This window comes from Piliocolobus tephrosceles, chromosome 10, assembly GCF_002776525.5.
Source record: "Piliocolobus tephrosceles isolate RC106 chromosome 10, ASM277652v3, whole genome shotgun sequence".
Classification (NCBI taxonomy): Eukaryota; Metazoa; Chordata; class Mammalia; order Primates; family Cercopithecidae; genus Piliocolobus; species Piliocolobus tephrosceles.
Window position 1 is genome coordinate 6,888,399 of NC_045443.1, and position 12,984 is coordinate 6,901,382.

Here is a 12,984-nt window from a genome sequence, read left to right on the forward strand (position 1 = left end):
TGCAGGGGGCGCGGGCTATGCTGCAGGCCGGCTGCTCCTGAAGCCTGCCCACCCCTCTCCAGCTCCTCAAGTCTCTGCTGAGTCACCTTAGAACCGGAGGCTGTGAGCTGGCTGTCGTGACCACACTGGTGCCTCGGCTGTCATGACAACAGCACACTACGTCAGTAGTGCTCCCTGTTTGCGGGGAGAAGACAGTAATGAAAAATGACAAGCATGAGGCAGAGGGGAAGATGGCGCACCCAAATCACGCTTGGGTGGTGCAGGAGCATGGAGGTGCTCTTAACGCTCTGGATGGGAAAGGGTTAATGGTCCTAGATGCAGGAATAGCTGAGTCAGAGGTGGGGCTTCCTCCACTCCCCCCCCCCCCCCCCCCCCCATTTAGGACCCTCTTGCCTTGCTCTTGCTACTCTGCTCTGGGTGGTCATTGTGAAAAGCCCGCACCAACCATGCCAATGGCAGCCAGACCAGGACACAGCCGGGTGCTGGGTCCCAGGAGGAAAGGCAATCCCAGAAAGGCAGGGACGAGGACTGGAGTCCTGTGGGTGCCTTTTAAGCAACGATTATCACCAGGCGGGCTAAACTTAGCAAACGGCTTTTAGCTAGAAGGGCAGGGGGCTGGTGTCAGGTTATGCTGGGCCAGCAAAAGGCCCAGGATCCCCCTCCCATGCACCTGCTGATGGGCCAAGGCCACCCCACCCCCTTCCTTACAAGTGTTCAGCACGCTCCCCCCCCCACACTCACAAGCCTGGCCCTCTGCCCTCCTACCAGAGAAATGGATCCCCTGGGGGAAGGGGCAGGGGGCCTGTTCCCACCATGTGCCCAAGACCTCTTTTCCCACTTTTTCCCTCTTCTTGACTCACCCTGCCCTCCATACCCCCAGCGAAGCCAGCGAAGGGGAGTCCCCGGCTCCTGGCTCGCCTGCACGTCCCAGGGCGGGGAGGGACTTCCGCCCTCACGTCCCGCTCTTCGCCCCGGGCTGGATGGAGTGAAAGGCACACTGTCTCTCACCCTAGGCAGCACAGCCCACGGGTCTCCAGGAGTGACTTTGTGGGAGGCCTCCGGGCCCCCACCAGCCATCCTGAACTCCGCCTGGGGCCCCAGCCCGGGGAGAGCCGCTGGCGCACACAGGGCCTGGATTGTCTGCCCTAATCATCAGGTCCAGGCTACAGGGCTGCAGGACATCGTGACCTTCCGTGCAGAAACCTCCCCCTCAAGCCGCCTCCCGAGCCTCCTTCCTCTCCAGGCCCCCACTGCCCAGTGCCCAGCCCAGGCCTCGGTCCCAGAGAGGCCAGGAGCCAGGAGATGGGGAGGGGGAAGTGGGGGCTGGGAAGGGCCCACGGGCCCCTCCTAGCCCTTTGCCTCAGCTATTCCGGTGTCACTACCGCAGAGCCTCGAGGAGAAGTTCCCCAACTTTCCCGCCTCTCAGCCTTTGAAAGAAAGGGGAGGGGGCAGGCCGCGTGCAGCCGCGAGACGTGCAGGGCTCCGGCTCCAATTCCCCATCGCAGTCGCTCCCAAAGTCCTGTTTCATCCGTGCGTGTAAGGGCCCCCGTCCTTGACTCCCTAGTCTCCTGCTGCCCACACTCCAGTCCTGGGAACCAACACCGATCACCTCCCATCGGGCCAGTCTCAGTCCCTTCCCCCCTCCGTCGGGGCCCACACGCTTGATGCGTGCCCAGTTGAACTAGGCGGCTGCGGGAAAAAAAAAAAAAAAAAAAAGAGCAGGGAGAAAGCAGGGCCCGGCTACTCGCGGTTTTACGGGCGCACGTAGCTCAGGCCTCAAGTCCTTGGGCTGGGACTGGCTGAGCCCGGCGGGAGGCGGGGTCAGAGTCACCGCCTGCCGCCGCGCCCCCCCGGTTTCTATAAATTGAGCCCGCAGCCTCCCCCTACGCTCTCTGCTCCTCCTGTTCGAGAGTCAGTCGCATCTTCTTTTGCATCGCCAGGTGAAGACGGGCGGAGAGGAGCCCGGGAGACTAGGGACGGGCCTGAAGGCCGCAGGGGCGGGCGCGGGCCGGACGGGTTCGCGCCGCTGCGGGGTGGGCGCGGGCGTGAGCTCGGGCTCGGGCCCGGGCCTGGCGGCCTCCGCATTGCAGGGGCGGGCGGAGGACGTGATGCGGCGCGGGCTGGGCATGGAGGCTGGTGGGGGGAGGGGAGGGGAGGCGTGGGTGTCGACCGGGACCACTAGGCGCTCACTGTTCTCTCTTTCCGCGCAGCGCATCCCTGAGACACCATGGGGAAGGTGAAGGTCGGAGTCAACGGGTGAGTTCGTGGGTGGCTGGGGGGCCCTGGGCCGCCCACGAACTGCGTCCACGAGCCTTGCGGGCTCCAGGTCTTTGCTGTCGTATGGGGGTAGGGTAGCTGTGCCCGGCAAGGAGAGCTCAAGGTCAGCGCTCGGACCTGGCGGAGCCCCGCACCCAGGCTGTGGCTCCCGGTGCAGCTCCGCCCTTGCGGCGGCATCTCCCCGGAGCCTTCCTTCCCTAGTCCCCAGGAACAGGAGGTCCCTACTCCCGCCCGAGATCCCATCCGACGCGGACCCCTAGCTGGGGACGCTTTCTTTCCTTTCGCGCTCTGTGAGGTCACGTGACGCAGAGGAGCCCCTCCCCCATGGCCTCCGGCACCGCAGGCCCGGGGATGCTAGTGCGCAGCGGGTGCATCCCCGTCCGGAGGCTGCGCCTGCGGTAGAGCGGCCGCCATGTTGCAACCGGGAAGGAAATGAATGGGCCGCCGTTAGGAAACCCAGCCGGTGACTAACCCTGCGCTCCTGCCTCGGTGGGTGGAGTCGCGTGCGGCGGGGAAGTCAGGTGGAGCGAGGCTTCCCGGCCCCTGCTCTCAAGTCGGCCCCTGAGCTGCAAGCCCGATTTCCCCTCGGGTGATGCTTTTTCTAGATAATTCTCTGGTAAATCAAAGAAGTGGGTTTATGGCGGTCCTCCTTTGGCCCCTCTCTCCAGAGGTGTGGTGGCTGTGGCTTGGTGCCAAGCCGGGGGGAGCTGAGTCATCGGTAATTGGAAAAGGACATTTCCACCGCAAAATGGCCCCTCTGGCGGTGGCCCCTTCCTGCAGCGGCGGCTCACCTCATGGCCCCCCCTTTCCCTGCCAGCCTAGCGTTGACCCGACCCCAAAGGCCAGGCTGTAAATGTCACCGGGAGGATTGGGTGTCTGGGAACCTCGGGAAACCTGCCCTTCTCCCCATTCCATCTTCCAGAAACCAGATCTCCCACCGCACCCTGGTCTGAGGATAAATATAGCTGCTGACCTTTCTGTAACTGGGGGCCTGGGCTTGGGCTGTCTCCCATCCCTTCTCCCCACACACATACACACACCTGTGCTCTCACTCCTGATTTCTGGAAAAGAGCTAGGAAAGGACAGGAAGCTTGCAAATTAAAGCCCTGGGACTAGGGGGTTAAAAAACAACTCCCCCCACCCCCTCCCGGCCCGGGCCCAAAATTTATCCCTTTTGTAGGAGGGACTTAGAGAAGGGGTGGGCTTGCCCTGTCCAATTAATTTCTGACCTTTACTCCTGCCCTTTGAGTTTGGTGATGCTGAGTGTCCAAGTCTTCTTAAACGGTGCAGTTTGAAGCTGAGCCAGGCAGCAGCAAGCATTCCTGGGGTGGCATAGTAGGGTGCTGAATGCCACGTGCAAAGCTTGTGCCCAGACTGTGGGTGGCAGTGCCCCACATGGCCGCTTCTCCTGGAAAGGGCTTCCTATGACTGGGGGTGTTAGGCAGCAGTGGAGCCTTCAGTTGCAGCCATGCTGTAAAGCCAGGCCAGCCTGGCAGGGGAGCTTAAGGGAGATACAGTTCGACCTCTTGGGCCCTCCTGGGGGTAAGGAGATGCTGCATTCGCCCTCTTAATGGGGAGGTGTCCTAGGGCAGCTCCCATACTGTGGAGAAGCCTCCCCTCCTCATGCCTTCTTCCTTGTCTCTTAGATTTGGTCGTATTGGGCGCCTGGTCACCAGGGCTGCTTTTAACTCTGGTAAAGTGGATATTGTTGCCATCAATGACCCCTTCATTGACCTCAACTACATGGTGAGTGCTGCCCCAAAGCTGGTGTGGGACGAGCCACCTGGCTGCCAGGCAGCCCCTTCACACCCTCGCGTATTCCCGCAGGTTTACATGTTCCAGTATGATTCCACCCATGGCAAGTTCCATGGCACCGTGAAGGCTGAGAACGGGAAGCTTGTCATCAACGGAAGCCCCATCACCATCTTCCAGGAGTGAGTGGAAGGCAGTGGGAGAAATGTGCTGTGGGGGGCAGCTAGGGTGGTGTGGCTCCCCTGGGTACATGGTAACCTCCTGTCCCTCAATATGTCCTATCCCTGTCTCTCCCACCCCACAGGCGAGATCCCTCCAAAATCAAGTGGGGCGATGCTGGCGCTGAGTACGTCGTGGAGTCCACTGGCGTCTTCACCACCACGGAGAAGGCTGGGGTGAGTGCAGGAGGGCCCGCGGTAGGGGAAGCTGGCTGAGCCCTGCAGAGGCAGAACCCGGGTTTATAACTGTCTACTTCTCTGCTGTAGGCTCATTTGCAGGGGGGAGCCAAGAGAGTCATCATCTCTGCTCCCTCTGCTGACGCCCCCATGTTCGTCATGGGTGTGAACCATGAGAAGTACGACAACAGCCTCAAGATCGTCAGGTGAGGAAGGCAGGGCCAGGGGAGAAGCGGCCAGCCTGGCACCCTGTGGCCACGCTCCCCTGACTTGCACCCCCCCTTTGTTTGCAGCAACGCCTCCTGCACCACCAACTGCTTAGCACCCCTGGCCAAGGTCATCCATGACAACTTTGGTATCGTGGAAGGACTCATGGTATGAGAGCTGGGGAATGGGACGGAGGCTCCTGCCTTTCTCATCCAGGACTGGCTCCTCCTCCGTGCCAGGGCTGCATGCAACCCTGGGGGTTGGGGCTTTTCTGGGGACTGGCTCTCCCATAATTTCTTTTCAAGGGAGGGAGGGAGGGAGAGGGGTGGTGATGTGGGGAGCACTGTGCAGGGCCTCACTCCCTCCTTTTCCAGACCACAGTCCACGCCATCACTGCCACCCAGAAGACTGTGGATGGGCCCTCCGGGAAACTGTGGCGTGATGGCCGCGGTGCTCTCCAGAACATCATCCCTGCCTCTACTGGCGCTGCCAAGGCTGTGGGCAAGGTCATCCCTGAGCTGAACGGGAAGCTCACTGGCATGGCCTTCCGTGTCCCCACTGCCAACGTGTCAGTGGTGGACCTGACCTGCCGTCTGGAAAAACCTGCCAAATATGATGACATCAAGAAGGTGGTGAAGCAGGCGTCGGAGGGCCCCCTCAAGGGCATCCTGGGCTACACTGAGCACCAGGTGGTCTCCTCCGACTTCAACAGCGACACCCACTCTTCCACCTTCGACGCTGGGGCTGGCATTGCCCTCAACGACCACTTTGTCAAGCTCATTTCCTGGTATGTGGCTGGGCCCAGAGACAGGCTCTTAAAAAGTGGTGCAGAGTCTGGCGCCCTCTGGTGACCGGCTCAGAAAAAGGGCCCTAACGACTCTCTTCATCTTCTAGGTATGACAACGAATTTGGCTACAGCAACAGGGTGGTGGACCTCATGGCCCACATGGCCTCCAAGGAGTAAGACCCCTGGACCACCAGCCCCAGCGAGAGCACAAGAGGAAGAGAGAGGCCCTCACTGCTGGGGAGTCCCTGCCACACTCAGTCCCCCGCCACTGAATCTCCCCTCACAGTTTCCATGTAGACCCCTTGAAGAGGGGAGGGGCCTAGGGAGCCCCACCTTGTCGTGTACCATCAATAAAATCCCCTGTGCTCAGCCGGTTCTTTGTCCTGTCTTATCCTAGGGTCTAGGGCGGAGGGAAGGGAAGCTGGGCTTGCGCCAAGGTGAGACATTCTTGCTGGGGGGGACCTGGTACGTTCCCCTCAGATGGAGGGTAGGGCCTCCAAACAGCCTTGCTTACCATTGGCTTCCTGCTCAGACTGAGTGCTACAGAAAGCTGGCACCACTACCTCAGAGAACAAGGCCTTTTCCTGTCCTTGCTCTAGTCCTAGGCTATCTGCTGCTGTTGGCCAAACATGGAAGAAGCTATTCTAGGGACAGCCCCAGGGAGGGTGACTGGTGGAGGAAGTCGGGGTTCACGCTGGGCTGGTGACTGGTTCGTAGATCTCAGCCTGGAGCTGAGCTGCAGCGGGTAATTCCAGCTTGGCCTCCCCAGCTGTGAGGTCTTGAGCAAGGACTCTTGCTTGCTGTGCCCGCCTGTCTTATCTGAGGACGTCACTGTGACCAGCCCCTAAGGTCTTCAGGAGGCTTCATCTAGGTAAACAACCTAAAACCATGCCCCAGATGGGCAGCGCTATAGAATCTTAAAAGATTTAAAATCTTAAATCTTTTAAAATTTTTAAAAGTTAACACCCACCTCGCACGGTTTTGAGGAAGAGATGTGTCAAGGTGACTTTCCATCATCACCCTTAAGGGAGCTTGGGTAGGGGCAAGGCGTGTCGCTGGGACCTAGGTCCAGACCCCTGGCTGTGCCACTGAAAGGCTCAATTGCTTTGGGCAGTTACTCCCAGGCCTCATTTTGCACGTGCACTTACCTAGTGGAGACAAAAGTACATACCTCGGTAGAGCACACGCACCTGTAATCCCAGCACTTTGGGAGGCCAAGGTGGGCGGCTCACCTGGGGTCAGCGGTTTGAGACCAGCCTGGCCAACATGGTGAAACCCCGTTTCTACTAAAACTACAAAAATTAGCCGGGAGTGATGGTGCACACCTACAGTCCCAGCTACAGGCGTACTGAAGCAGGAGAATCGCTTGAACCCGGGAGGGGGAGGCTGCAGTTAGCTGAGACCACACCACTGCACTCCAGCCTGGGCAACAGAGTATGAGACTCCATCTCAAAAAAAAAGGTACCTACCTCAGAGTTCAAACTAGTGAATATTAGGAAGTGCTTGAGACAGTGACACCAAAGTGCACATTAAATACTCGCCAGTTTCATTATTATTAAAGAATCCATTTGAATGTCAGCTCAACACAGCCTCCTATACCAAGGCATTGTGAATTGCATCTCCCCCGATTCTCTAGGCTTTTTGAAGAATCAGGGACACTGTAGCCTGTTGGTCTCAGAGTATGACAGACACGGAGGAGGCACATGTTTAGCTAATACTTAAACAGAGACCCTGAGCGCACATACACCTGCGCACGCATGCCCGGAGCTTCACCTTCTCTGTCATTCTGCAGTGACCAGGAGAGCAAGAGCTCCCACCTCCCATCAAAATACTGTGCCCATCCCGGGCACTAAGGCCTCTTTAAAGCACGGCACATCCACGAGGGAGGGCCACAGCCACATACACTCCACCCAGCAGGTGGACAGCATGAGCATGTGGACCAAAGCAGGGACAAGGTGCCCCGGCCAGCCCCAACGCCCTCCGCCGCTGACAGGGACAGAAGCCCTCTCCAGCTGCGTGTGCTACAGAGGCCATGTGTAGCCTCCAACGGCGTTCTATTCCACGCCAGTGCCTGGGCCAGTCAGCACCAGTGCGGAAGACAGTGAGCTGGCTCCGGACAACAGGGATGGAGGAAAGTTCCCACATTCACATTCCTGATAGGTGGACAAGGTGAGGGGCCGCAATCGCTCTGGCAGCATTTTAAAGATGGGGAAGTAGCAGACACCCACACGTGAAGGCAGGAGAGCCCCAACTGTGGTGGAAATGGCCCCAGAATGGGAGGGCCAAGCCTAGCTCCAGACACCCCAGAGCCCTGGAGAAGCCAAGACCGAGGGAGGAAGCCCGAGGGAGGGGCGCCCGTCCCCAGGGGCCAGGCCTGGTGCACTGCTGCAGCTGATGCTCCCCTCTGTGCAGCCCCACCCTCTGCCTTGCTGAGTTCCCAGCTGCGAGGGCCTCGGGTGCGAGGGAGAGGCAGGTCTCTATCTCATGGAGCTATCAGATGAGACATCGCGATCGGAGTCCTCAGCCTCGCTTGGCGGCGGCGGCGGGTCGCTAAGCGGGACCGCAGTGAAAGCAGGAGACTTTCTAGAAAAAAACACCAGTCGTCAACCTTGGGGCGGGCAGGAATCCTGAAGACGGCACTCCTCTTCCTGCTGCCTCATCCTCTGGCAGCAGGTGAGAAGTACCGGAAGCGAGGGCGGGGCCGCGGGATGGCGAGGGAGCGGCAGGGGCTGAACTCTCTCCAACCCCACCCTGACAGGGAAATGGGCCCCGCCTGCGTCTTGGGAACTGAGACTGAGGTCAGGCACGATGGCTCAGGCCTGTAATTCCAGCACTTTGGGAGACCAAGGCGGGTGGATCACGACGTCAGGAGTTCAAGGCGAGCCTGGCCAACATGGTGAAACCCCATCTCTACTAAAAATGCAAAAATTAGCCAGGTGTGGTGGTAGGTGCCCATAATCCCAGCTACTCGGGAGCATGAGGCAAGATAATCCCTTGAACCCAGGAGGCAGAGGTTGTAGTGAGCCAAAAAAAAGAAATAGCTGAAGTCACAGTAGGAGAGAAGCTGCTGAGCCTCCAGCACCCTGACTCTAGGGCCTTGGCTTTATGTCTATCTGCAGTATTTTTGTGATTTTTAAAAATTCACTTTCTTGTTGCGGTGTCATTTACACAGGATCAAATGCATAAATCATGGCCCTGACGTTAGATAAAAATCTGCCCCCCACAACCCTTGTGTTCCTTGCCAGTTTTTAAACTGCCTCTAACCAGGGGAACCACCAGAGCTGGTGGCCTTGGGCGGTTTCAGTCCTCCCGCCATGAATGGACACAGTGTCTTCCAACTGCCAAGGGAGAGAGCTGTGGGTCTGGGTCAGCCACACCAGCTGACTCCCAAAGGGCTGCCCCACAGCAAGATGTGACCCAGTCACTGCCTGAGGGTCTTTGGGGCTGTGTTCCAACCTTTCTCCCCGCTGCGTCCCCCCGGAAGACCCCACGCCCAGGGGAGGTGCCTACCGGTCTCCGGACTGGGTGATGAGCCGGCGGCAGGTCTCCATCTGCACGTCCAGGCCGCGCTTCATGCTGCACATCTCCATGTACTCATGCAGGTGCCGGTTCATGTCGTTCTTGGCTGTGGCCAGCTCCAGCTGTGGTGGGGCAGGCAGGGCCATCAGGGTTAGCAGGTGGGGTTCACAGCGCCTCTGTGCCCCGCGCCAGGAGGCTAACAGGCCAAGAGCAGTGGCTGGGCTGGGGGCCCAGGCAGCCATTACTGAAGGCTCAGATTTTAAAATAAATCAGACCAAGGCAGAAGGCACCCAATATGCTATCATTTCCTCTGGTTTTCCTGGAAATCTCTGCCTATGGAGGAATGCAAAGGTACTGCTGCAGGCTGATGAAGACTGGTAAGAGTGGTGAGGAAAGTCAGTGTGGGCGGAATGGAGCAGATCCACAGGCTCCCAGGGCCACACGGGTTCCCGCTGGGCCTGGCTCATCCCTCATCCCCTGTACTGCGCTGGTCCTGGGCCGTCCCCTGCACTGTGAGCTCCTGTAAGGGTTAGCAACGGGTCTTCCTCATCCTGGCAGACTCAGACCTCACAGGGAATTAACTCACTCTGTGACGTGCCCACGAGACCGCGGCATACAAGAAGCCTGGCTCACTGCGGAAAGGGGCCCAATCCTCTTACCATTGTCTCCTTATCACTTTTCTCACCTAAAAGCCATTCTGAGACACTACAAGGAAGACTCCCATATTGGAGGTGCCATTGATTCTGAGACATGTCCTGACTTCAGAAATGTCACACGTGGAAAACATGGGGCTCAGAATCAAAGAAATCCAGTCTCCCTCCCAGGGCCCGTTCGTCAGCCCAGACTCTGAGGCAGGCAGAGAGGCAGGGCCCAGGCAGCACAAACTCTGTGCCAGGGACAGTCGACTGCCTCTCTTTGTTTTGGGTACAAAGGGCAGGGGCCACAAGGGGAGGCAAAATGAAACTGCCTGGAGATGACCTTCGTGACTGCCTGAGTGAAGAGAATGGGGAAGATACCAGCTGTGCTCATCTGGATTGGACAGAGAGGGTGGGAACTTAGAGGAAGATGGAAACAGGTTACAGGGCCAGACAACAGAGGTGATCAGGACAGTGACATCTGCGGTGAGATGGTGGCTGGCTGGGTGAGAAGCCCCAGTGGGGACAGCTTCAGTGGTAGGCTTGGCTCCACAGCGGGAGCACCATAGTAGTGGGAGGAGCAGGACACGGTGACTGTTCAACCCAGGGAGAAAATACAGAGCCAGCAGCCCTTGTTCAGATCAGCTGCCTACACGCCAATTTCTCCACCTTGGAAAAGCCGGAGTGCAGGGGGCTGGGTTCTGGAACCATCACTCAGGGAGACTGGGAAGAAGGAAATGAACCGAATATATTCTGCTGAAATACAAGGCTAGTACTGCCACCAGTAGTCTCTGCCTATGTCTGTGTCCCCACTTAATTCACAAATTTACAGCAGGAACAAGGTCAGGAGGTGAACGTGCAAGTCAGGAGACGTCCTTGACAAGCTACCTTGAAAACTGCAGGCTCGCTGTGTGACCAGACTTGGGGGTGAGAAGGGAGGAGATGGAGAGAGGTGAGGAGCAGTGGGGAAGAACTGCCTCCCGCTCACCACTCTGGGCCTTGGCTTTGCCAGAGGAACCAGTCCTTGCTCCATTTTAGTGACCCTGAGAGATCAAAGGTCACAAAGATAAAGGCACCTTGGGTACTCCTGAGGTCAGCAAGTCCTCCTAACAGTTCCCCTAATGCAGAAGTCCCCAAACCCCAGGCCACGGACCAGTACCTGTCTGCGGCCTGTTAGGAACCAGGCCGAACAGCAGGAGGTGGGCAGTGGGCAAGTGAGTGAAGGTTCATCTGTATTTGCAGCCGCTCCCCATCACTGGCATACGGCCTGAGCTCCACCTCCTGTCAGATCCGCGGCGGAATTAGATTCTCACAGGAGTGTGAACCCTACTGTGAACTGCGCATGCAAGGGATCTAGGTTACGTGCTCCTTACGAGATTCTAGTGCCTGATGATCTGTCACTGTCTCCCATCACCCCCCTACGGGACTGTCTAGTTGCAAGAAAGCAAGCTCAGGGCTCCCACTGATTCTACATTATGGTGAGTTATATAATTATTTCATTATATATTAAATGTAATAATAATAGAAATAAAGTGCACAGGCTGGGCGCGGTGGCTCACACCTATAATCCCAGCACTTTGGGAGGCTGAAGCGGGTGGATCACCTGAGGTCGGGAGTTCAAGACCAGCCTGACCAACATGGAGAAACCCCGTCTCTATTAAAAATACAAAATTAGTCAGGCGTGGTGGCACATGCCTGTAATCCCAGTTACTTGGGAGGCTAAGGCAGGAGAATTACTTGAGCCTGGAAGGCAGAGGTTGCAGTGAGCCAAGATTGTGCCACTGCATTCGAGCTTGGGCAACAAGAGCGAAACTCTGTCTCAAAAAAAATAAAATAAAATAATTTTAAAAAATAGTAACAAAGTGCACAATGAATGTAATGTGCTTGAATCATCCCAAAACCATTCCCCACCCGGGTCAGTGGAAAAATTGTCTTCCACAAAACCAGTCCCTGGTACCAAAAAGGTTGGGGACTGCTGCCTAAAGTCATTGTACTGGGAGAGAGGAGGAGTCATGATTTGAAAATACCTTTTTTTTTTTTTGAGATGGAGTCTCGCTCTGTCGCCCAGGCTGTAGCACAGTGGCATGATCTCAGTTCACTGCAGCCTCCACCTCCCAGATTCCAGCAATTCTCCTGCCTCAGCCTCCCAAGTAGCTGGGATTACAGATGCCCACCACAATGCCTCGCTGATTTTTGTATTTTTAGTAGAGACGGGGTTTTACATGTTGGTGGCCAGGCTGGTCTCGAACTCCTGACCTCAAGTGATCTGCCTGCGTTGGCCGCCCAAAGTGCTGGGATTACAGGCAAGAGCCACCACGCCCAGCCAAAAATAGCTTAAAAGGCATTATTCCATTTAAGATATTATTTTAGTTCTTTCAGATCATGTTTTACACTAGGCACTTGAGGTCCAGGGAAGACTAGGGAGAGATGGCAGCCCGAGATCTCTTCTTCATGAAGATGGCTGCACAAAGGCCTCTACTTCGTTGAAGGTGCAGTGAAAACACAGACCTTAAACCCACCATCCAAAAGAGGGAAGCAAGAATCAGGTAAGCAGGAGGGAGGAAACAGCGAGCCAGGGTAGACAGAAGGGTGGGGACGACTGGTTTCCCTTGCCATGTCTTTAGCTAGCAGCACAAATCCACGAAATCTCATCTACCTGGCCAAGAAAACCAGGTCTGATGAAGAAGCAGGACAGTTTGATGTGTGCTGGGAGAATGAGTATATAGAAAAATAATTTCTCGACTTCTTTCTCAAACACATACAACGTGAGAGCAATAAAAATAAAGTTACTCCTTCCTTATCCACTGGTTTCACTTTCCACAGCTTCAGGTACCCAAGGTGAACCTTGATCTGAAAATATTAAATGAAAGATTCCAGGCCAGGTGCAGTGGCTCACGCCTGTAATCCCAGCACTTTGGGAGGACGAGGTGGGCGGATCACGAGGTCAGGAGATCGAGACCATCCTGGCTAGCATGGTGAAACCCCGTCTCTACTAAAACATACAAAAAATTAGCCAAATGTGGCGGTGGGCACCTGTAGTCCCAGCTACCCAGGAGGCTGAGGCAGCAGAATGGCATGAACCCGGGAGGCGGAGCTTGCAGTGAGCCGAGATAGCGCCACTGCACTCCAGCCTGGGCGACAGAGCGAGACTCCATCTCAAAAAAAAAAAAAAAAGATTCCAGAAATAAACAATTCCTAAGTTTTAAATTGCACACTGTTCTGAGTGACCTGATAAAATCTCACGCTATCGGCCGGGCGTGGTGGCTCAAGCCTGTAATCCCAGAACTTTGGGAGGCCGAGGTGGGCGGATCATGAGGTTCAGGAGATCGAGACCATCCTGGCTAACACTGTGAAACCCCATCTCTACTAAAAATACAAAAAAAATTAGCCGGGCGTGGTGACGGGCGCCTGT

General features: G+C 56.8%; 2 protein-coding genes across 14 annotated transcripts in view; one reads left to right on the forward strand and one right to left on the reverse strand.

The window, feature by feature from the left end:
• The first annotated feature begins 1,826 nt into the window (after nt 1-1,826).
• On the forward strand, nt 1,827-5,790 carry GAPDH (glyceraldehyde-3-phosphate dehydrogenase). Of its 2 annotated transcripts, XM_023232349.2 has the most exons (9): nt 1,827-1,940; nt 2,211-2,256; nt 3,924-4,023; nt 4,105-4,211; nt 4,334-4,424; nt 4,515-4,630; nt 4,718-4,799; nt 5,006-5,418; nt 5,526-5,790. In XM_023232349.2, the coding sequence occupies exons 2-9, from the start codon at nt 2,228-2,230 to the stop codon at nt 5,593-5,595; spliced, it is 1,008 nt and encodes a 335-aa protein (XP_023088117.1). In that variant the 5' UTR covers nt 1,827-1,940; nt 2,211-2,227; the 3' UTR covers nt 5,596-5,790. The 2 variants fall into 2 exon arrangements, with proteins under 2 accessions (XP_023088117.1, XP_023088116.1); XM_023232348.2 differs by having other exon boundaries at nt 3,924-4,211.
• A 1,151-nt stretch (nt 5,791-6,941) lies between these two features.
• IFFO1 (intermediate filament family orphan 1) overlaps nt 6,942-12,984 on the reverse strand; it is a 16,653-nt gene continuing 10,610 nt past the window's right edge. For 9 of the 12 annotated variants that reach the window (XM_023232344.3, XM_023232343.2, XM_023232337.2 and 6 more), the window contains 2 exons: nt 8,929-9,059; nt 6,944-8,001 (listed from right to left, as the gene is read on the reverse strand). In XM_023232344.3, coding sequence (XP_023088112.1) covers nt 7,896-8,001; nt 8,929-9,059 — 237 coding nt within the window. In that variant the 3' untranslated portion in view covers nt 6,944-7,895. Of the gene's footprint in view, nt 8,002-8,928; nt 9,060-12,984 lie in introns of all 12 variants that reach the window. The other 3 variants (XM_023232345.2, XM_023232338.2, XM_023232340.2) reach the window with 2 other exon arrangements.

Coding starts and splice junctions, on each gene's coding strand:
- GAPDH (XM_023232348.2), top strand. CDS start 2,228: ATGGGGAAGGTGAAGGTCGGAGTCAACGG. Junction 4,631..4,717: donor AACAGCCTCAAGATCGTCAG/GTGAGGAAGGCA, acceptor CTTTGTTTGCAG/CAACGCCTCCTGCACCACCA. Junction 4,800..5,005: donor GTATCGTGGAAGGACTCATG/GTATGAGAGCTG, acceptor CTCCTTTTCCAG/ACCACAGTCCACGCCATCAC.